This window comes from Diuraphis noxia, unplaced genomic scaffold, assembly GCF_037042655.1.
Source record: "Diuraphis noxia isolate RWA-SAM2 unplaced genomic scaffold, SU_Dnox_SAM2 contig0001, whole genome shotgun sequence".
Classification (NCBI taxonomy): domain Eukaryota; kingdom Metazoa; phylum Arthropoda; class Insecta; order Hemiptera; family Aphididae; genus Diuraphis; species Diuraphis noxia.
Window position 1 is genome coordinate 39,590,459 of NW_028301711.1, and position 25,325 is coordinate 39,615,783.

Below are 25,325 nucleotides of genomic sequence, written 5' to 3' on the forward strand. Positions count from 1 at the left end.
TAAGAAAAAGATAACATAACTTGGTCCTTAAATCTACAGAGTGGCACAGACTTCTATACTATACATATAGTATTCAGTACTTCAGTAGTATAGTAAGTCTATGCTTTAATCATAATTATTGGAAATGGATAGAGCTACAACTGGCCAAATGTTTATAGCCAACATAACCCAAGGTTTTTAGATTTTATCTTAATATTATAATATCTATAATCTAAAATTCTTGAACCATAGAACATTAACAAGGATTAAAAAAAGGTGTTTGTCATATTCATAGACCTTATACTAAGGTCTATGAACATATTAACCAAGGTGAATTGTGGCAAAAGCGCATGAGCACGACTCACATCTTATGTAGTAGAGCACGGTTCACCCTTTAGATATTTACTCCGAATAAGGTGTTCGATATGCCCATGCGTGATGCAATTCGTTGCTCATTTATCCACATGTTACATTGTTTACGGCCAATGGATAATTTTATTATGCGACGAAATGCATAGCGCATGCGTATGTGGAACACCTCATGCAGAAACTAATATAAAAAATAATAAATTAATAAATTAATAATAACAAAAAGCTAATATCGGCAACAAATACGCTGTAGCTCCTGTAGCTCCACCCATAGCACGAATTAAGATATACTAAATAAATCTTAATTCGTGATCTATAGTTTATGAACTAAGGATCTAAGATTCACCCGCAATCACCGTTGATAGTGATAATGAAATTCAAAATTCCTGTTATTTTTTTATATGTAAATTAAGTTTAAACTGGACTTTAAATTACATTTTTATTTATTTTAAAAAATGAGTACTAAAAACTAGAATGCTTGTATGTTTTGTCTTAAATCTCCAGTTAAGCATCCAGGCATCTCTTTACACTCGTCAGTATTTAAATAATAATCAAATCAACAATAGGTACCTAAGTAAATTAATTTGAAAAAAGTTCTTACACTTACTCAATATGTTAAATGTTTAATAAAAGGGTTAAAATGTTAAAAGTAAATAATAAAAGGAACTAATATATTTATTAGATTTCCAAGAGACAATAAAAAACAGACTTTGTTCACTTCACTTTGAAGAAAACTGTTATAAATTAGGTTTAGTAAGAAGATCCTTGACACGTGGTTCAGTACCAACTAAGCTTTCAAGTAGAACAAAAAGATTTTTTGAATCTGGGTATTTATTGTTAATTTTTATAATAAATTAATAACTTCATAATAAGTAAAACACATTTTTTATTCAGATCATTCTGCAACTTGTCAAGAGCAAATTCAATGGAAGTGCAACTTGATGATAAATTTGCTTCAACTACAAGTAATAATTAAGCATCTAGTTCTGAAGTGTGCAATGCTTAAATATCTAGTTGTGAAGTGTTCAATACAGAAATGACTGAAGATCCTTATATAATTACTCCCAAAAGAAAACGAAGAAAGTATTATGTTGGTAAAATAAAACCTCCTAATTTATGTACTCCCAGAAGAACTAAATTTAATTTTAATAAAACTAAGTTAAAAATTCTTAGGAATCTTTAAAAAAATTAAAGTGTTAAACCAGTTAATCAACTAAAAAAGACTCATCAATAGCTGATTCATTAGCATATTTGAAGAGTAAAAATTTGATAACAGAACACGTCATGATACAATTTTGGTAAACGCTTAACATATTTTTAATTGGTTTAATTGTTGTGTGAATAAATTTTCTATTTTCTATTCAAACTTATATTAAACAAAATAAGTACAAATTAAATAAATCAAGTAATAAATATAAATGTATATGATCTAAAACATGGTGTATCATTCCGATTTTCAATATCATAATACTATTATCAACGTAAAAGATTAGGGAGAAAAATTTAGCAAAGATGACAATATTTTTAGATATTAGAAAAGCTAGCCCATCACAGACTCGTAGACAGCATTTATTAATTGACATGTTACTTATTAGTTAAGATATGTTAATCAATGCTGTGAGACATAAGTAACTAAAAAACTTTAGAAATTATACTCTGTGAACGCGCTAAATTCCCAATTTCTAAGTACATTCTAATACTTCACAATTATCTATAAAATTTCAATATCTTTGAATACAATACATACAATTTAAAAGTAATTATTTGTTAATTTTTATAATATTTTAGTACCCTTCTATTAGTTAGTGGTTACAATGAATATTTTTTAATACTAGCTAGTTAGAGTGGCCTACATAAAAATGTCCTCCAGCACTGATTATTGTTGGGAATCATCTGGATATATCTATAGTAGTTTGGTGCTTTAGCCCTTTTATTACGTTATCATACATTGATGAGTCTTGTCATCTTGGGCCATGGTTTTCAACATTGTAAAAATAAAAAAACATGTATTTTATTCTTATATATGTTATTAGGATTGTATATTATATTTAATATTTGAATGAATGAAACACTTTTTTCATTTAATATAAATATATATTACAAGTATTAAGTACTATACATAAAAATAACTTTAAAAAGGTTAAAAATTACAAAATGTCCATCTTTAATCAAACAAAATCAAATGGTAAGTGTTTATATTATAAGAAATGTGTGTATGCGTATGCAAGCAGGTTGTGTAAATGTATTTATGGTGAAAAATCATTATTTTTGTGCACTACCCTATACAATTCCAAGAAAGAAAAAAAATGAAAAGGTCATATTTAAGCTAATTTCAAGACAAATAAAAATATGTTATCAGAAGTTATATATGATTACTAATATATAACAATATATATTTTACACACTACTAGAGCTGCCACTTCTCTATTTCACTTGGATACTCCAACTAACATATAAAATTATACGGCCACAAGCCAAGTTATTAATTCTCAAATTTGTTGCAAAACTAGTAAATAAAAATTATTTCTTGCATTTTATTTGCAATCTTTCTTTGTTAGGAATTTCATCTTAAAAAAACAGTAGCCTTGTTTATATTGTGTACCTCTGTTTATATTATAATTATTATATAATTTTTTACTACCATAATGAAAAATAAAATAATAATGTATCCATACGATAAAAAATAAAATGTTTTAAAATGAGCTAAGGTTTTTAAAATGGCTAATTAAAACAAAAATAAATTTATATTGTTAATGGACCAATATATAAGAAATAAAAATATTTACATTTTATGATATCAATTGATAGCATTGAATACCATACATTTATAATTATTGGCTGATTATAAAAAAATGTATTTGGGAACACTGAATATACAATAATGATGAATTGATTAATTTTTTTCTCTTGATAATATAATGTAATTAAAATTGTATACATTTTTTTCATAAAATTATATTTACTTATCACATTTTATTATACGCTTAAGTACGACACTTCTTAATGTCTAGATCTAAATCTGTTCAATGTATTATGAAGACCTTCAAAACTCACGGCAGGATCACTTTCAGCTTTTAACTCTGCTTCATGACAATTTGGCTGAAAATTATAAATTATAATTTTATACACAAAAAGTTCAATCATTTCAACTGTAGGATTAGTTAAGATAAATATATGTATTTTAATAATAAAAAATAGGATGGACACCAATTACTAAAAATATACAGAATAATAATAAATAATGTAGTTGTTTTCTTTTAGAGCAAAGCTTTGCTAAAACACATATAACTCAGGTTGAATAATTTTATAAGTGGTACATGCCATGATATCTATTTTTTATATATATTTATCAATTCCCATCGAATGTAGATGGTTTAATTCTTAATCATATCTGTATAAAACAAATTAAATCATTACCACTGCAAAATAAGAAAAAATATTCCAACACCACGGTATGGTTCATTATAATTTTTTTTTTTAGAAAATTATTTCAAACAATGTTTTTCTGTGAGATAAAATATAGTTAAAATACCTGTAATTCTAATGGAATATATCCCGTACAAAATTTAGATTCTGGTGCTTCTTGTAGTTTCATGCGGACTGGAGGTAAACTCAATCCAAAAAATCTATCACCATTTCTATTTGCAGGTATTAAATCGTCAGCACCCAGTAATTTATTAATTAATGATATAAGATGACTATGGCATTCATCAGTACTCAAACCAGTCACTTTGAAATGTTTATCATGATCCATGATCTCAAATCTAAATTTAAAAACAAAATTTCATAATCCAAAAAGATATTAGGTATATTTAGGTATATTAGATATGAAAAAAAATAATGTTTATGAACCTTGGAGATGAACCAGCTTTTATAACTTTGCAATGATAAGTGCATTTAGAAAATATATTTCTAAAATGAGCATAAGTTCTTGTTGCATAAAATCCAGCTGGATAGATTGCACAGTCTGAATAATAGAATGGTGTATCATATACAATCTGGAAAAATTAATAAGTTGTGAATAGATAAATATCACTTTTATTATGAAAAAAATTTAATTTAAACATAATAAAATAATATTTTACTGTAGGTACCTATGTAAACTCTGTTCAAAATAAAAAACGTAGACGGTGGTGACCAGTTTTCATCAAGCCGCAGTCCGTTTGTCACATCCAACAAGTTAATTAACTATACAGCTGATGAGTAGTATTTCCAAAACCCAGCAAACAAGTCAGCCATCGACTATGTTTCTTAAATTGAACAGAGTATAGTCACAGTAATATCTAGAAAGTTAGATTTAATGTACTCAGAAATTATGTGCTAAACTCACATCTCCAAAATTATAAATAGTAACATTTCCACTAGTTATTGGTTCTTGGACTTCTATAATATTCTTTTTATGTTTAGCAGCAGGACGTCTTGGCTTTGGTGTTACAACACCTGTAAATAAACATTTGTTACCTTTTGTATAAAATTTCATATATGGGACTAACTACATATTGCTAAATTATAATATAATAATATACAAAAATGACATGAACTGAATAACATTGTTCTTTAATAAAGAACAAAACACACAATATGTATGACATTTATTTTTAATTATCTAAACATTAGTATAATAATAAATAATCTTCATATAATACAGATTTAAGTATTAAACTGGTTGTTATTTATTTATTTATATTTTATAAAATCAAATAATTTTTTTAATATTAAAATTTTAAAAAATACACACCATTGGTAGTTGCTTTTTTTCTTGGAGTAGCTTTTTTTACAGTGGTTGGGTTTGCAGGAACATCTGAAAATAAATATTTGTGTAAGATTTTTACTTTATAATTTATACTACTACTGAATTCTGTTATGTGTTAATCTCAATACTGCTAACAATCAAAAAGAACCACAAACTCATGTTTTAAATTTTAAATTTTATCCCGTGATTTAATTCAGTAAATATCACAGTTGGATTGTTGGATGTCAATGATGAATTTGTAAAGGAAATTTAATCAATTAAACTAATCTCCGTAGTCAAATACATATTTTAAAAATTATATATGGTCAAAGTGTAAATATGCTACTGAATAATGATTTTAAGTGTATATATTTGTAATTGTAAAATGGTTAAAACGATTAAGATTTAGTTACCTAATTGAGGTTCAAATATCCTTAACTTTTTAGTTAAAAATTTGCATTCTTCTCGGACAATTAATAATTTTTCTTGATTTCGCGATATTTCATCACATATGGCAGCATTTTCCTTAAATTAATTTGTAAAGTAATTATAATTAAATAAAAAATATTTATGATTTAACTATTTGATACATCTGTTTAAAAATTAAATGGAAAACAAGGGCACAAAAAAGAAGTTCAACTAAAACTAATACTTTTAAGAATTTATCTAATTTATCTACACTAGTGTGAATACATATGTTACAATCAAAGTATGAAACTGGATTTCATAATATAAGTATAATGTCTAATAATTGTGTGCAACTAATAATTTTAGTAGTTAAAGTTCAAAAATATTTATTTTAATTCACAATATTATCTCATTTTTAGGGTTAATAGACAAATAGCTTTAATTAAGACAATTATTTTTATGCTTATTTTTTGATTTTAATATCATATTATGATATGTGTTTTCTAAACACTACTATATTTTATTAACTTCTAAATCAAATTAAATTATTAGATATTTTTTAACGGATTATTGTTTCTCGATCGTTTATTAGGAAATTTTGTGTAACAATCATTGAAATTGTTTAAATTTTTAGCTTTTAAGTGAATAACATTTTTTGTAATAAAATATGTTATTAACTACATATTATATTATATCTTAATCATTATATATTATATTTGTCTCAATAGAAATTTCTCACAGAATTTAGAAGAAAGTTTATTTTAACAAACAATTCTACACTAACCCCAAGCAAGGTAGAAAGTAAAATGTTTGAAAATGTCCTAGGTCTCCCCTAACATATATATTATATTTAATTTAAGCACAATAGAACTAATTTAGAACTAATTAAAAAAATCCTTAATCCGTCGTTAATCATTTTGGTGTTAACAAGCTGTTAATTGCAACTATAAATTGTCAACCGAAATTTTATTGAAAAATAATTAAAAATAATTTTTTCAAAGATTTAATCAATTAGAATGACTTGACTAAAATTCACATTGAAACTCAAATACCTAGGTATAAAAATACATTTTAAAAACCTAGACGACAAAACTAATTTGCGGTTGTAAGCTGTAACTAACCATAGGACGATTAACGACAAGTTAACAATGAAACTGAGTGTACTTACGAAAACCATATTTTTAATAACCTTCTTTAACTTTTTACGTTTAGTAGCGTATCGAATACTAGGATTATGAATATGATGATTATTAATCCACATATTTCGATTATCCACCGAATACATTGTAAAATGTTAAGTTCGCCTATGAATTTACAATAAGTCTTGAAACAAATACAACCGATTGGGAAGTCTACGAAAACCTAAATCATAGTAGGAAATTTATAATAAGAATAACTATGAAGGTAACAACTCAAATTATTGAATAATAATAAAAGAAAAAAGGATTAGTTAGCCATTATAAAATATTCATAATTTAAAAACAAAAAAGCAGAAAATATTGTAATTTGTGATTGCTGTTTAAAGGTTTAATGATTACAGCAATACAATAGATAATGAACAAATATTTCATTGATACCAATGTGGTTGAAACCCATAGACCTTATACTATAAGGTCTATGTTGAAACCATGGTTAAAGTTCATATCACGATGTAGATAATAGTTTCATAGATTATTATCACAGATAATATGTTGATTGTACATTAAAATGCATTTTGTATATAATGTTATTATCCGTAGTTGTTTTGAAAATTTTTTCAAAAATGTCTTAAAATATAAATTATAATTAGGGATTATTTAATATTTTAAGAGGACTGGAGCGTATCATATTTTAAGACGCTTCATCCGATGTGTTGTCTCCATATTTTGGATAAATAGCAAACTTAGTCAAAATAATTGAACTCCATTAAATTTTCCCGCTTTAGCTTTAGATGTGCAAAAAAATTTTTGTTTAATTTGAAGTTCGTTGTAGATAAATCGTTTAATCCATTCTTTTGTGGCAGTACAAAATTGAGAATAATTTTATCATTAATTAAGTAAGCTTAATGATTGATTTTATGGTCCTGGTTTATTTTGTTAATAGATAGCGCTAGTGAATTATATTCTAACTGTTTAATGTTAGTAAGGCAAAAACACAGATATATATAATTATTATATATATCTGTGGGCAAAAATGTTTTCAGTTTTCGAGTTAATTATGTACCTTGTACCGGTACTTGTTTGTTATCTCCCCGCCAGTACACCGTATAAAATTTATCTCCCCGCCACTCTTGTTTGTTACCGCTCCGCCATAAATAAAATATATTATAATACATTAAAAAATTTTAAAAATTTATTATAATCATATATTTAAAAAATAATAATATAAATTTACAAAGAAGGCCAGAACTCAGAAATATCTTTTAATATAGTTAGTTTCAAATGCATCATTTTTCCGAGACGTATTCTACACATAAATTCTGCCAAATGAGACTCTTAAACCTTTTGAATTCCTGTAACATTGTTGAAAACAACCATTAGTATAAATAACTTAAAGTAATCCTCTAAAATTAATTTTATTATTATAAATTAATATTGGTCTGAACGAAGTAGGTAATATAATAACAAAAGCCAGCAACGTATTATTATATTATTTGATATTATATTAGTATGACAATATTATAAAATGTCTTGCAAAGGTCAGTTATTTCCTAAAATATTTCCCAAAATAGATCATCAATCACGGGCTAAACACGATAACTATATGGCGGGGTGATAACAAACAAGAGTGGCGGGGCGATAACAAACAAGTGCCCTTGTACCTAATACTTGTTTTAAAACTTATCATTCCTAACAACATGTATTTTTGTAGTAATTTTGTGTAGCAATAATGTTACCAATAAATTTGATGGATTGTTTTATTTTTAATTTAAGGAACTTAATATGTGACGTATGCCATATTGGCCATGTCAATGAGTGAGATGAAAATTTAACATTAAAACTACTAGCATAAAATAAGGTACCTATTAAAAGTATTATTTTATACTAATAAGTTTCACTATCTAGATTTCCCAATTGTATGTGTTGGCCACCAGGCCAAAATGTATATATATTTAATTTGAGCATTTCCGTTTTCCACTGAAACGACCCTCGTCCATTAACACCATGGTCGTTTTCCACCAAAGGTTATATTCTGATTTCCGCCAAACAAAATTAGCTAATTATTTTTAGAACCCCTAAACTGAATCCATCAAATAGTAATGAATTTTATGCCACAACGTTCATCTGATAATCGCGGTCTTGCGTATTCACAACATTTATTGAACAATTATTATTACATTTCAAATACGCGTCCCCCCCCCCTAATTTATGGGCAATAGAAATTTCTTCGTTAAAAATAATTACAAATGCATGTGAATCTTTTCATTCCAACTTAAATTAATCATTTTATAAAAACTCACCTTCAATATTTACATTAGTTCAGATTTTTATGAATGAAGTACAAACGACCAGTGGCGTACATTCAAATTTGCTCTGGGAGGGGTTTAAAAAAAATTATTTACACTAAAACCTTCTCTTTAAAACTGTCTATCTGTAGTCGAAGATGAGTACTGAGTGATAAGTGTATCAGATGCAGATAATACAGTTAATGATGAACTAGAGAAACTTATAACTGTATGAGTTGGATTCAATGAATTCATAATTGAGGGCGGTTTTGAAAAAAAAGATTGAATTTTCGATTGTTTTTTTTTCAGCCATGATTACTATTTATTTTATCTTCAAAACCTAAAATATATCGAATGATAATGACAATAAAACATTATTGCCTATACATTAATATATTATGCTATAATATTCATAGATAATAAAGAAATGGATGGGCCATGCTATTGTTCTCATCTGTGACGGAAGAGAACTTAAGTTACCAATATGGTTACAAAATGTAGCACAGGTTACTGAATATTGGTATCATAGGCTTTATCAGTTTATCACCATAAATATTTAATAATAATAAATTATTATATTACTATAATATTCATATCTTGTATTCTTGTCTTGAATAGAGAAATCAAATAATTAAATTTTTAACTCTTAAGTTATAATATTGTGAATTACAACTAAAAATGATGTACAAATTTGCATCAATTAAACATATATTTTAATAAAAACGATTGCAACGAAAACATATCCATTTTAGATATTCACAGGGACCAATTGACGAATTTAATTATCTTAAAATATTTAGATATACGAATGTATCACGAATTAAAAAATAAATTGATACCATAACAATTAGGTTTAAATACACAAAACTTCAAACTTGTTTTATTTCAAAACCAATAACTTTAATATGTTTTTATGTGATTTTTAATTTTAAATTTAATGTAACTAAACTTATTCATTTACCTATTAATAAACCTATGTTTATACTTTATCATGACAAATAAATTAAATAAATTCTTATTTGTCATGTACTTGATTATTATCTATTGACAAAATTACAACATAGACCTCATGCTAGACTTAACCTAAGTCTATGATTGACAATAACAAAATTGAAAATATCATTATTTATCATTATTAATATTAGTTATATCATATTTATTAATCTATTGAATAGATTCTATTTTGTGATATTATTATACATTATATTAAGTTTTTGACATAGTGCCCTATTGCAGATCACTCATTTTATATTAATTTGTATTTATACCAAACAATTATTATTTTCTTATATCTATATTATTGTCATCATTAGAAATTATTAAGTAACTATGGTTCTATGCCCTATCTGATTGTTGATAGTCGAATTAATGGGCTGACATATTTTAAAATTTCGCGCGCCGTGACGTCATGCTTTAAAATTTTGCTACCCGGTAACCACTATCTAACTACTGCGGTAACATAAATTCTCTTCGATCACAGAACGCGAACCTTTCAAAGGCGGAAAACAACCTTGGCGATAACGGACGTGAGTCATTTTGGCGTAAAACGGTTACACCTTTTAATTTTGACAGAATTTGTTAAAATTGTAAAAAGCATCAAATTATTTTGTTAATTCATAAGATTGTTAGTTTTCAAATCTAAAATTTTAAAAATGAAAAGGTACATATGGCTCATAATAAGTTGCCATCACTTGAATAAATAAAATAAAAGTTAAGCATAATTCTATGAATATTTTTTTGAGCTAATATAATTTTCATTTATGTCTAAAATTAAAAATTTGATATTCATGTGTAAAAACGAGGTATTGTCAAAGTGTCTAACATTGTTGTAATTTAAAAATAAAATATATGTATTCAAACTTCATGGAGAAGAGAGCAAAATGATTTAAACAAGAGTAGAAAAACAATATTAAGTATATTATTGTTATTATTATTAAATATTATATATACCTATACAAAATAACAATTTATTAAATTAATTAATAAACATAACACGCTACTTGAACTAAAAATGTTAGCTTTAAAAATTGAATTTTAATCATTAATTCGTTTAAAATTAAATAGGTAGGTACATTAATTTAATGTCAGTTAATATAGACACGTATAGTAAAAGTTACAATAAAAATTACAATAATTTAACGCTCAAACTATAAATTATATATTTTATTTTTGCTCATCAGCTTGACTATCTTATTGTATCCATATAAAAGCGGTGCCTGTCCAATTGTGGTGAGAGGGTAATATGGTCTAGGGTGAGGATCTCGATCATCCTGTCATAGGGATAGCCCTGGAGGCTGGACTCTCATGGATGAAGAACACTTGATACCGATTGTATAGCAGAGTAGGTTACTTTTCTCCTTTATTAGTTCTAAATACTTATAACTCATAACTAAAACTTAAAAGTGTAAATTCTTATATCTGTATAATATTTTATAGTGATAATAGAAATACTTTAATTTTAACTTTTTAACATTTAACCTAGGTAAGTACCTACTACCTATTATTATTTTTTCCTACATTGCCGATAGGTGTATATATGAATAATATTAATTTCGGGAACATATTGCAAATTTGCAATTATTGCATTATTGCTACAAACTATATTGTAGTTAACCCATAGATTATCTCCTTCTTATAGTAAACTACATATTTCATATAATATATGTACCTATACATATGACATATTACACAATGCTGGCATGTCTGTAAGCTTGTAGCATAATTATTATTACAAGTCATGATATTTAATATGATCACTATTAAGTTACACACTTACAGCTAACAAATAATTATAGTTTATAGCCTATAATAGACAATCAAGTATTATAGTGTACCTACCTAGCTATTACATTGACTATGGAAAAATTATTTACACATATTATTTCGTTTTGTATAGGTATACTTCATATTAACAAGTAAGTTGGTTGATTTACAAGGCAAATAATATTTAATCATCGTTTAATTATGTTGATATTTTACTCGTTCTTTACTGAAAAGTATTTAGGCATAGCAATATAGGCAATACAGCATATTGTATTATCGTAGTAGGTATCTATGTAAATAGCAGACCATGATGTACAGTGGTGTGATATACTGATATGAGGTTAATAATATCCTCATCAGACATTTGAGGTCAATTTTAGGTTGGGGATATGTTACAAGGGTAAAGTATATCTCCTCCGTTTCAAATATCAAAACAATTTATTGAACATTAGTTAGATATTTAATTTTTAATATTTTTATAGTTGTATTAACTATTAACTATATACCAACTTATTGCTTATTTTTGTGTACTCGATTTGAAGACTATATAATATTATAATACATAGGCATACATGGCCACATAGGTACTATGTAAATCTACAAAAGTCAAACTCGCGTCCTGGTAAACGGAAAAAAGTCCCCGGAAAAAAAGTCTCCAAATTAATATTTGATTTAAATTCAGTCTTTTATCATATTATAGGTATATTTATAATTTATATAAATAGGCACATTATAGCCCATAGGTTACATACATCTTACATATTTTGTTGAAGATAATTAACATAGGTACAAAATAATATAATAATTAATAATATAATATCTTAAACATCTATAATAATATTATTTAAAAAATATAAAAATGTATTTATTCAGATATAAAAGATTTGTAAAATATTTCATATAAATATACAACAAATATAGGTAGGTACATGTTAAATTTATTGAAAATAATATAATAATAGTATAATTCATAATATAATATATTTCACTAGCCGACCCGTCACAGCTTCGCCCGTGATTGGTTGTTTATTTTGCCTTCGGACCATGATATGTAGAATTTTTTATTCAAATATTATTGTTTATTGTGATCGGCTAGTAAATATAAAAAACGGTTTCTAGCGTTATAAATGATAAAAATAAATACTGATAAAAAAGAAATAATTTATGGTTGATAAAGATTTATTAAAGATTTATTAAAATTTATTAAAGAAAAAAAAAGAATTAAAATATGAATTTTATAAGACTTCTGAGTATATGATGTTTTTTGTTATATTTCCTGTTGAAATTAAAATCATAAGATGATTCGGGTCTCCAGTTCGAGAAAATGCCACGTATAATTGCCCATGTGAAAAGCACTCTGTACGAAGATCTACGCCAACGTACTTGAATGTTTGACCTTGTGCTTTGTTTATGGTAATGGCAAAAGAAACTTTAACCGGGAATTGAAGCCGTTTGAAAGAAAACGGCAAGTCAGAGGGAATCATGGGAATTCTTGGAATAAATGCAATTTCTCCTTTCGCTGGCCCTGTAAGAATTACGGCTTCTATAATATTATTTCGCAACGATTTTATTTGTAATCTTGTACCGTTACATAAGTTCGGTGGTTGAAGATTACGTAATAATGTAATTGGAGCACCAATTTTTAATTTTAGTTTATGAGGAGGAAATCCCGAAGGAGAAAGAGAATTGAGAAATTCTTGTGGATAATGAATAGCATCATCTGTTGATGTAACTGTATCAATAGATAGATATTCACGTGAGTGTCCATCGAATTTTAGAAGGATGATATCATTAATTTCTTCTGCTGTTACATTTCTTGGAGAGATTATAGCTCTTTCACATAACCACTGATCTGATTTATTGGACAGATTAAAAATGTCTGGATAAACTGTAGAAATCAACTCTAACACGTTATTGACCACCCGTCCAATCGTGTGATTGACAGAAATGTAACCATTTTCATTTTCTAAAGTTCCATTTCCAATTTTCAACAACTATGCTGGAAAAATATCGTCCCCTCCGCATAAATAAACTCTCATGTTTGTTCGCAAATAAAGTTTTTCAACATAGTTCCATATATGGGAAGATTTTAAGCAAGCATTAACGACATCAGCTCGAGTACCTTTAGGGAATACTGGTAAGGTTTGACGGAAATCACCAGCGAAAACGAATGTTATGCCACCCATAAACTTATTATTACACCTAAGATCTTTTAATGTTCGATCAATTGCTTCGATATGTGATCTGTGACTCATTGTACACTCATCCCACACAACGAATGAGGTTTTTTGAAGAATTTTTCCATGAGGGCCATTTTTACGAATCGGACAAACGTATTCTGTATCAAATAATACATTTAACGGTAACTTGAAAGTCGAGTGAGCAGTTCTGCCGCCACTAAGGAGAGTTGCTGCTATACCAGATGAAGCTACTGCTAATGCAACTTTACCTGAGGATCTAATTTGAGCCAACAACAAATTAATTAGGAATGTTTTTCCTGTACCACCCGGAGCATCTAAAAAAAAAACTCTTCCTTGATGATTCATTACGCTTTCTGTAATAACATTAAAAGCATATTTTTGATCATTTACTAATTTTGGTAAATTGATTTCTACAAATTCTTGTAATCGGTTATTATCGTAAGAACGCAAAATTGAGAATTCAAAAGGATCAGATGCATTTTCATTTCGAACAGGTGAGTTCATTCCAAATTTAGTTAAATATTTTTCAGACAGAAAAACAACTTTATCTTCTATTTCAATCAAACCTTTATTAAATATTTCATCAGAAAAAGTAAATTGCAAGTCATTTAATCGAGTGCGCTCTGTAAGAAGAATATCTTCACAAAAATCATTTCTGAACTGTTCCCACAAAGATTGAGGTTCAGACGGTTGGCAGAAAACTATGATTATTGCGAATAATTCTCTTAATTTTGAAGGACTTTCTGAAAGAGTTGCCTCCGCTAGAGTATTTTTCCATTGCTCGTCATTTTCTAAAAGCCCAAGAGCAAAACAGGAAGCTTTAAAGGTCGCGTGAATGACTCCATCAAAGGCCTTCAAGCTTTCAAATGAAGTAGGACCTTGTACATAATTTAGTAACAATCTTAAATGGAAGCACTCACTTTGATTTGGGTGAATCGGTAAATTCTACCAATGGCAGTGTCCATTTTTATTCCTGGCCAACCTGGAACATCTTTTCCCCGTCTTCTCTTTAACCAGCCTCTGCTATTATCCCAGGTGTAATAAGAAGGAACTTCATGATAGAACAGTGTTTTCGCAAAATCATCATGTGAACACAGTTCAAAAAATGCAGTTAGTGTCGTTTTTCTTGGATTTTCAATAACTTGATGAAGATTATTATCATTAAAGAAAACACGCTGTCCATTTTCTAGATGAACAGCCAAGTGCTGAACTGTCGGATCTCTATCATGGATTTCAAAATTGAAAATTCTCCAAAACGCTTCAGAAGTACATATGTATCGACCATTCAAAAAATTTGTAATCTCATCGTTTTCACGATTAACAGAAAAAGTAGCTCTATCTGATCCTTTATTAATATATTTACATATGTATTTTATCGCTTTAACCGTATGACAGTATTCTACGTTAATATGCGCATTAAAGCACCTAGATAGCACTGGACAATACGGTACAACCCAACGGTTGTCAACCACGATTTCTGTTTTACCACGAACTTTTAATATTGCAGTATAACCTCCATCATCTGGTGATCTCCGTCGGTAAGTCGGATAACCATCATGTCCAGTTTGAGTATCCTTGACCAATTTGTGAGGGTATTTCTTACTACATTTTCCAATATTCATACATGGCGATCTAATATTTAACTCGCCACATGGGCCATGAATCATATTCTTGCAAACTATTTCATAAAGTATAGGATCTCTGTCTTTGTTTGGTATCTCGGCAGAAATAATTTTATCAATTTCATCTGGCTGAATTTTCGTTTGTAACCACAAAAGAATGTGGCAGTGTGGCAAACCTCGTTTTTGCCATTCAACACTGTAAACATAACAATTTACATCTCCGAAAATATATTAATTTTTTAATACATGCATAAACTTTTTTAGTTTGAGATGAAAAACTCTAGAGATTATATCGTGTCTATCAAACGACTTTTGATCTTGAAATAATTCATTTTTTATTTCCGGCCATTCCGGGTTGCATGTAAAAGTAATAAATAAATCTGGACGGCCAAATTTACGAACATAAGTCATGGCATCCTGATTTTTTTCATGCATGTAACGTGGGGAGCCAGTAAAAGAGGAAGGAAGAATTACTTGTTGCCCAACGTTATTAGCATTAATATTTGCATCATTGTTAACAGCATCTCGGAGGTGAACATAATCATCCGCACGTAGTTGTTTTTGATGGTTACGAATAAAGTGTAGTCTTTCAGAAATCAATTTTGCCATCATATCTACGGCGAATTGGCTGAATAATGTTTTGTAATAATGTAGATGATTTAGACTTGTTTCTCTAACCATAAACCTATAAGAATAAAATTGCATGCAGGATACAGTTTTGGTTCGATTTTGGTTATTTTCCTGTAATATATTAATGTGATAACCGTCTTCGCCTCTAGTATACATCAATGGATATTGCAGTGCATCATAAGATCTATTCAATTCGGAAACTCGACTCAATTGTCCACTCCGACCGTGCAGAACTATATCTCTGGGACCTTTATCTTCATTAACTAATAATACAGCTACTTCATCGATGGTAGGTGCATTATATTGACCTCTGTGTTCATCTTGAGGAACTCTGTCAGCATGAATAATTAACTTAAAGTTTTGCAACTCATCAAAAGACCTCGACTCCAGATTAGATCTAAAGCTCTGTATGAGGTGATTATTTTCACGCAAAACTGTTTGCAATGATTCAATGAGACCTCTTTTCATATTTGGAATCATATTTGTTCGAATAGATATTTGATCCGACTCTGACATAAAATATATTTGTAAAAATTTAGCATTATTTCCAATTTCGGGTAATAAACTACCTATTAAATGATGCACTTGACCCTGAATTTTAAAAGAGGGCATGAAGTTCCCTTCACTTATTTCGTTTGCTCCAAACGATGTCATTTGAAACAGAGTGTTATACCGTCTAGAATTATAAAAGAAATGTTTTGATAGAGGGTGAGAATTATCAATTAAACTTTTAATTAGGTCTGGAAGATCCTCAAATTGGTGTAAAACAACTTTACCGTCAGCGCAGCAAAGTCCATGGGTTTCATCTTTCCATTTTTTTGCATGGCACTTAGGACATAATATAGTCATTCGTCCAATTCGAAGCGCTTTAATATTTAAATAATCAATCTCGGATTGATAATTAAACGCTGATTTCATACTCAAAGCGTTACGTTGCTCCTGAGCACGTGTTTGAGAACGTTCTGGTGTGTTATTTTGTTGCCTTCTGTTATACATTCGAGATGCGTTGGCAGTTCTTCTGCTAATGCGTGCTCTTTGCGCTCTCGGCATGATAATGAATTGGCCACTTACTCAAAATTTGGGTAAGAAAAAAAGGTAAAAAAACTAAGTACAAATTATGCCAGTGTGCTGATGCCAGTGACTGATGTTCTCTTAGATTGTTTACTATAATGTAATATTACAAAAACTTTAGCCACAGCAACGCGTGGCCGGGTCGGCTAGTAATATTATAATATACAAACATGCCCGATAAACCAATAGCAACCACTATATAATACACTACTTATTATTATTTTAATCTGCAACAATAAACTAAATTTTTTATAATTTAGTTTGTTTTTTTCTAGACAGATGGCGCCACTGTTGTATTTTTGACATACAGATTTCCTACATTTCGGGTGGATTTTCATAAAATATTCTTTCATAATAACCTTGTCCTATCAGTAACCAATAGTAACTATATGTCATACAATAAGTTTACCATATGTTTCCATTTTATATAAGAACAACTCATCCTCTTTGGATCTGCAACCTATAGAACCGTAACAACTAAAAATATTTAGTATATTTTTTGGCCGAAAGAGGGCGCCACTACTTTGATTCTGTTTTTGATTTTGTATGAACTTTATACTTTTTTTTTATTGACAAAAGTGTTACTATAACCTTCAGCGGAGTGTCGGGTTTCAGCCAAAAAAAATTTCAACCAAATCGGTTCAGTAGTTTTCTCGGTTAGCGTGGTCTAAGAAAAACCCTTACAATTTTATATAATAGTATAGATAAGAGATATTTTGTAAAATATGTAGTATACATGTATAATAACGTATTGTTTAAAAAATATAAAAATGCATTTATTTAGATATTTTTTAAATAATATTATTATAGATGTTAAGATATTATATTATCCCGGGTAGCAATTTTGGTTACAGAAAAGTGCCAAAACTGATCAAAATGGTCCAGGACCGTTCCTATATGGTGACGGGCTAGTGCCTCCACTGGTCCCATGGCAATTTTGAATACTGAATATTAACATTGCTGGACCGTCCTAAAATGGCCCGTTCTAGAAAAGTGCTCTGTTGGATTACTTATCTATTGGCACCATTTATTTAGACTTAATATAGTGCCTACACTATTTTGTAACTAAATAGAACTATGCGGGAACCAGTTTAGGGACGTATAAAAGTGGTATATGCGGGGGGGAGGGGGGGGGCTTAAGGGCTTAAGCCCCCCCTGAAATATTAAATTGGAGATTGTATATATGCCTGTTGCTGGCATGAATCTTTACTTGTTTCTTGTATCTACATTCTATACCGATAATTGTAGACTATTTGTAGTATTCTCTATATTCACTATTTCAGTATTTTTTTATTTTTATTTTTAAATGACTTAAAACTATAGCAATTACTTTTTATGAAGAAGATTTGATTATAGGAAATTACAAATTACTTGAGAATGGATTTGAATTTTGTAATCAAAAATGGTCCAATAAAATTGTAAAAAAAATTGAATTCCAAAAAGTCCCTTGGATACAATACCAAAGTGTCCAGAAGAATTGTTTCCAAATATAAATGTTTTTTTTTTTAAATACTATCTTGATTACCAGTATCAACTGCATCATTCGAAAGAAGTTTTATTAAAAATAATAAAGCCGTACTTAAGGAACTCTACAGGTGAGACAAGACTAAATGGTTTAGTGCTGATGAATATTCACAGAGATATATACATATTAATTCTGAAGTAATAATTAATATGTTTGCTTCATAAAAAGAAAGAAGATTAGATTTTAAATTATAAAAAACTGTTTAATTATTTACATCTTTGGTTATTTTTTATTATTATTATCATCAAAGTTTGTAAAATCTGTATTTTTAGTTAATTTTACAACTATTTAATTGACTTCATTATTTATACCTAATATAGTTCTTATTTATATGACCAAATTAAAAATAAAAGGAAAAAAGTTATAGGTATTGAAATACAATATATTATAAAAAGTATCTATAATAAATAAATATGTCCTCAGATTGGTTCCTGAATTTCTAGCTAATTTAATTTAAATTAATAAAATAAGATGTTTGAATGTGAATAAATAGTTAACATTAAATTCTATTTTATAAATGTTTGAGTGTATGGGTTTGAGACCTAAAACAGAATAAACAGATATCTTCAAATATAATAAAATCTGCATTAAAAAAAAATATTATTAAGATAAAAAAGGCATTGTTTATTTTGAAAAAAATAATTGTTAGGTAAAAATCATTAATCATTATTAGCATTTTCTTCGTTATTTATTTTTGCTTTTTCTTTTTCTTTTTCAACATCTCTCTTAGCATGTTTTACAAAGTTTTCCACAGTGCATTCAAACTTTATTTCCTTTTCATCTGTAGTGCGAAACTCTGATGTAGCTTCTGAAATAAAATGTATATTTATATTTATATTAATGTATTTTTTGTAAATAAATAATAAGGAAGAAATAATATCATTGAAAGTTATAAAATGTATCATTACAATAACTAATGTTTAGTTAAATAGTAAAATGGAGTATCATGAAAATTTAGCCTCCTGCCTTTTCCTTTAAATGTATATTGCATTGTAAATTGTTTGCTGATGAGTGCTTCTAAGCATGAAACTGTGGCCCTGCAACTCGTCACTTTTTTCACGTTTGGATTTTTACCATAATTTGATACCTTAAATAATTTATTTACGATAAGATGTATAGCTAAGACATATTAATAACAAATATATAATTATTATCTAATATTAGATTAATTTCTTACAATATCCATTTCAGAATTTTTGTCGGAATCCAAAAAACTTTTTAATATTGCTATTTGTACATTATTCTGCAACGGAAAAATGCCTTCTAATGAAGATGGCAACTTTTGTATTGTACATGATATTGGCCTCATTTTCTTATTGCTAGCACATAATAAACTTATTTTTTGGTCGGTTATTTGTTGATTGGCAATCACCTATACAAGCCAGAAAAATAGGTACACAGTATTAATACATACTTTGAACATTTATTCTAAGTCCAAAAACCAAAAATATATAAAACAAAATGCACAAAATCATAATAACTATAGATACCTTATCCAAAGTTTTTTGCAGAATTGTCACTTGGGTAAGAATAGGTTTAGTTGCTTTTTTTATTGCATTTTCAATAATACATGCAATGTCATTGTCCAAAATATTTGCTGCACTATTATGGTCATAATTTCCAATAAAACTTTCTGTTAAATACATTAATAACATTTAGAACGTAAATAATAAATTATGTAGTTAAAAAGATTTGCTTGTAAAATACTGTGTGTCCGCAAAAGCTGGGTAAACTTTATACCTATATACCCATATATATACCCATATAACTTTAAACTTTGTACTCAGTACACCATACATAGTATGTATATTAGTTTTATTTCCCGAAAATAGAATTCAAAAATATATATAGAGTACTGAATAATATGGGCAATTTAATTATACAGTGTACCCTGTTTTTGAGGATACACGGTATATTGTAAACAAATGAATGATTATTACATAATATTATCAAGTTTTAAGTATATATAAGTTTATACCATTAATAGTGTGGATTATTACTACAGTTTGATATGGGCTGCATTGATATTTTGTCATCATTTAAAACGAAAAATAATTCACTGATATTAAATACTTCTGCAAGATCATTATTAGTGCATTCATCTATAAATAATAAAAAGACTACATATTAATATAAAAATACTTGAATAAATGGTGTCATATTTATACAGGGTGTAAGTCAAGTTACTCAATAAACTATAAAGTAATTTTATCTTATCAAAATACTTTCCTAAAATAGGCGTCATAAAAATATTATTCAGAAAGTAGTAGTTCTTTATTATAACTGTAAGGTTGAAATTGTATACCTATCTCCAAACTGTTTTTCTTCAAAGTAGAATTATTTTTGGTTGATACATTTCTCAAATTATCATCATTATTTAAAAATATTGTGAGTGTATTACATGAAGAAAGTAATAGAGTATCAGCTGTACTATTTATGCTGAAAGAATTGTCTACAACACACAATTTAATGTCTGATTATATATTATATACCTAGTTTCTACTTTCTATTATATAAATTATAAGACATTTTTAATTTTAAGTTTGTATACCTATAATTGGGCTGGTTGTTTCTATATCAGTAGAATTGTTTTCAATTAACATGGTTTTTGTAGTATAATCATTATCAACATTCATTGTAGATGTATTACTTAAAGTTTCAGCTTTTGTACCATTGATGCTGTTAGAATCATCTGAAATATAATTTTAATGTCTGATTATAATAGATAGTTTATATTATATAAATTATAAATTATACAACATTTTTAATTTGAAGTTTGTGTACCTATCATTGATCTTGTTTCTTCAAAATCAGTAGAATTATATTCAGTTAACACTCTTTTTATAATATTCTCACTATCCACATTGATTATAGATGCATTAGATAAAGTTTCAGTTTTTGTGCTATTGATGCTGTTAGAATTATCTGAAATATAATTTTGTTTTGTGGTTACATATAGGTATATAAGAGTTATTGATATAATATACCTTCACTGTTTATTATTGTATTTGATATATTTACTAATGGTGTCTTATTAGTTATAGTTGAAGCTGGAATAGAATTTATTTCTAAAAGGGGTTTTTTTTTGAAATAGCAACATCATGAATTAAATTTGCAGAATTATTTTTTTGTTTGAATGGATGGAGTGGTAAATGTTCATTGGACACAGTGTTCAATATATTATCCTTAACAACCTTGTGTTTTAAAAAAAAAATTTTTTGAGCTTTACTTATGTGACTGTTTTCATATAATTTTAATTTAGTTTCTGAAGTGGTAATAATATCATCCTCGGATTCTTGTAGGTATTTTGAATTTTTCTTTTTTTTTCTTTTGCATGTATTTATATCTTCATCATTATCACAATTATTATTTTGTGTTTCACAATCAGAACCAGATAATGCTTTTGCTACGTTACGGGCCATTATAATATTATCTAGAGTGAAAAAAAAATTATATTCAAATGGTTTAAAGTGACATTAGTAAAACAAATAATAAGAGGTTGGTAAAAAATAAAAACATCGCTCCCTTCAGTATCTAAAATTATGTTAAATGCTATTTATTTTTTTTGGAGTTAGATACCTATATGGATATGAATGAGAAACATAACTATGTACATCATTATATCCAAATATATATGCATATTGCAGGAAATAAGTATGTTATCTTCTATACACCCGACTATACATAGTATATAATATTTATTTTAATTATAATGGTAGGTATAATAATATAATTAAAATACTTGCCAAATGTTGATATGCATTTAGCTGGCCAATAAGACCCATCATAATCATTGGGAACACTTTCTTGAATAATCATTTTATTAATTTGAGAAGAAGAAAAATTAATTGATATTTCAGGTGGATTATCATGTTTGTTATAAGGCCACCAACAAAGTCCTTCATTATTTTCATTGTTTTTGATAAACCAACTGGCTGGTACATGCTGGGCGTTTTCAGTGGGCCCCATAAAAATTACTGCTGACCAAGGCATGGCAATACAATTTAAAGCTAGAATAAAAATAAAATATACATATCATTATATATATTAATGTATTTAAATTTAAATAGCATAATATAACTGATTTAAACTTACAATTATTGTAATAATAGTAAATAAATAAACATAATAATAATATATAGAATAAAGATATAATTGTTTTCACATAGTTATTAATTTTTTACCAATATTTACATGATAATATAATTAAATATAATTAGATAGTTATTTGCATACAAAATTTACATAGTTATATCAATATATATACAAAATAAATCTCTATTATGTATGATGTATAAGAGGCATCACTATATCGGTATTTTGATAGTGAGACAGGTTTGATCTAAAACAAATCATTTTTTTTTCTATTTTAGATAACGACCAAACATTTAACATCTCTAAGTTTGAAATAGAATACATATCTAAAAATTTAGATTCACATGGTGAATCAAAAATGTTACATAATGTTTTATACTTTCTTCCAACAATAACTACTTCAGAATCACAAAATGTGGAAGTAGCAATAGATTCAATAATCACTATATCTTTATTGTCCATTTGAACACAACAGTCTTGCATATTTGTTCCTACTGTAAAATTGGTTGTTTTTACTCGTTTATATTGTGGATATTTAGTTGTTGAAGTTAAAGGACCTCCATTTTTAAACATGGGTTTTCCTAACAATTGTATATCACCATTCAATTGATTTTCATCAGAAATATCATGTTTGGTTAAAGCAATTTTATCATAAAAATGTCTTCTTTCCATATATCTCCTAGCTAGTTGCTGTAGTGGATTAACAGGAGATCTAATGTCCTTTTTAAGTGGTTGCATAAAACTTTCAAAAGGAAATGCTGAGCACTGATCTAACTCATCATACTTTAAGGTTTCCTTAGCTAGGTGAATAAGACCGTGAATATTGTATGTCATATGCTGGATGCCATATAAAGTACGAAATGATGATACAAAATATCTTAAAAGTTGATTTGCATATTCATTAAAAGTTTTGTGAATTGAAGGCGAAAGTAAAATCCTCATTGCCACGCATAGTACTATAAAATGATTATATATGTCATCTGAAACTACTCCTTTAATGCATATCACAGAAGTATACAGTAAAAATTGCCGTGACTCAGTTGCTTTCCAACGTGATGCTTGAGAAAAAGGATGCATTCTGGAATTTTCTGTTTGTTTACGTTGAAATTCAAGTGGGATGTATGTGGCTAAACGATTAAGTCTTTTATTAACAGCTTGTATTAAATTATCGGGTAATTTTGTTGGATTTTTATTAACACCAGTTATCCATAAATTTACAATTTTTAGTACAACTCCTTCACAAATTAAATGCATGTAATCAATAATACAAGACTCAACTATTGAAAACTTAGGTATATTGACTAAAACTGTATGTCCATTGTGATATCTTGAATCTTAATATTTTCTAAAATTTTCATCAGTTCTAAGTGGGGCATCAATTATAGGGAAACATGCTTTACTTAGCCAAATTCCTTCAATGGTACACTTAGAACAGCTTACTTTTCCAGTATGGCCTAATGTATTTAGAACGAACGACTTGGCCGGAGCATCACATATAATGCCATGTAATAAAATTTTCACATGTTTATTATTGTACACAATTCCAACATTTATTAATGGTATTATTTCTTCAACAAAATCGTTTAAAAAATTATTACAATCTTTTGGTTTTGATTGTCCGTGGAAAGCTCCAATAGCAAAAACTTGTTTACCTGGTATATTAGAAAAATATCCTCAAATTGGCCAAATTTCACTTTGAGTACTACGAGATATAGGCAAACCATCTATTCATACCATCAATTGTAGAGTATTTGGAATTTTATTTGATAATTGACTGTCAATAAGTAAATGGACAATCTCAGATGTTAAGCTAAAATGAATATATTGGCCACCAGAAATATTTCTTGATACTGTAAGGGGAGGAGTTTTTAATAATGTCCGTGAGTCCACACACATATCTGGATGGTCATTTGATTTTAATATTTTTAGCAATTCGTTCAAAATTAAATGAGGTACACAGTTTTTAAGTGCCCAACCAGCAATTAAATCTTTAAAAGTTACTTTTACATTTGATTCTATCATATCATACAGATCATCATCACTTAAGTTGTTTTTTAAAAGAATTTCTTGTTCAGTGTTTTTTTCAATAATATTATCATTTTTGTAAACTATTGCAGGAATATTATTATTACAACTTTTATTTTGTGTTTCAAATATTGATATACAATTATTTAGTTGAGAATTATTATTATTATTAGATTTTTGTTCAGAAAAAGCTTCTTATAATAAAGCACTTGCTTTAAGTTGAGCTTTTTTTTTATTCTTAGCTTAGTACTTTTAATAGTACTTGAAGAAATTTTCTTTATACGTAACATTATAATTTCCTAAAACCAAGAAAATTGTTTTTACCATGTAGTAGAATAAAATTTAAATGAATTATGCATTAGAAGTTACAAGAAATAATAACGTTAAATCAAAAATGTTTTTTACCTATAATTTGTTAGATTTTATAATATTATTATTATACAATTACAATAAGATTATGGTAGGTACATAAAAACCCAAG

The 25,325-nt window shown here is 27.6% G+C and overlaps 4 protein-coding genes and 1 long non-coding RNA gene across 7 annotated transcripts; 1 reads left to right on the top strand and 4 right to left on the bottom strand.

Annotated features, from left to right (window-relative positions):
- Positions 1-32: 32 nt before the first annotated feature.
- Positions 33-1,783, top strand: LOC149060665 (uncharacterized). Of its 3 annotated transcripts, none has more exons than XR_016192483.1 (3): positions 33-173; positions 1,031-1,175; positions 1,243-1,783. It is a non-coding gene; the product is annotated as an uncharacterized LOC149060665 (long non-coding RNA). The 3 variants fall into 3 exon arrangements; XR_016192484.1 differs by having other exon boundaries at positions 1,097-1,175; XR_016192485.1 differs by lacking the exon at positions 1,031-1,175.
- Positions 1,784-3,129: 1,346 nt separating this feature from the next.
- On the bottom strand, positions 3,130-7,010 carry LOC107173664 (transforming growth factor beta regulator 1). The gene is made up of 7 exons (XM_015524283.2): positions 6,657-7,010; positions 5,494-5,605; positions 5,087-5,149; positions 4,679-4,788; positions 4,201-4,346; positions 3,881-4,112; positions 3,130-3,447 (listed from the first exon to the last, which is right to left on the bottom strand). The coding sequence occupies exons 1-7, from the start codon at positions 6,771-6,773 to the stop codon at positions 3,349-3,351; spliced, it is 879 nt and encodes a 292-aa protein (XP_015379769.1). The 5' UTR covers positions 6,774-7,010; the 3' UTR covers positions 3,130-3,348.
- Positions 7,011-13,669: 6,659 nt separating this feature from the next.
- Positions 13,670-15,543, bottom strand: LOC149060666 (uncharacterized). Its single transcript, XM_089230112.1, has 4 exons — positions 15,147-15,543; positions 14,826-15,017; positions 14,443-14,754; positions 13,670-14,124 (listed from the first exon to the last, which is right to left on the bottom strand). The coding sequence occupies exons 1-4, from the start codon at positions 15,541-15,543 to the stop codon at positions 13,670-13,672; spliced, it is 1,356 nt and encodes a 451-aa protein (XP_089086238.1).
- Positions 15,544-15,729: 186 nt separating this feature from the next.
- LOC149060667 (uncharacterized) lies at positions 15,730-16,789 on the bottom strand. Its single transcript, XM_089230119.1, has one exon. The coding sequence runs from the start codon at positions 16,780-16,782 to the stop codon at positions 15,730-15,732; it is 1,053 nt and encodes a 350-aa protein (XP_089086245.1). The 5' UTR covers positions 16,783-16,789.
- A 2,848-nt stretch (positions 16,790-19,637) lies between these two features.
- LOC149060668 (uncharacterized) lies at positions 19,638-21,135 on the bottom strand. Its single transcript, XM_089230123.1, has 5 exons — positions 21,030-21,135; positions 20,703-20,826; positions 20,215-20,357; positions 19,902-20,096; positions 19,638-19,811 (listed from the first exon to the last, which is right to left on the bottom strand). Exons 2-5 carry the CDS (start codon positions 20,761-20,763, stop codon positions 19,638-19,640), a joined length of 573 nt encoding a protein of 190 aa, XP_089086249.1. The 5' UTR covers positions 20,764-20,826; positions 21,030-21,135.
- Positions 21,136-25,325: the final 4,190 nt, after the last annotated feature.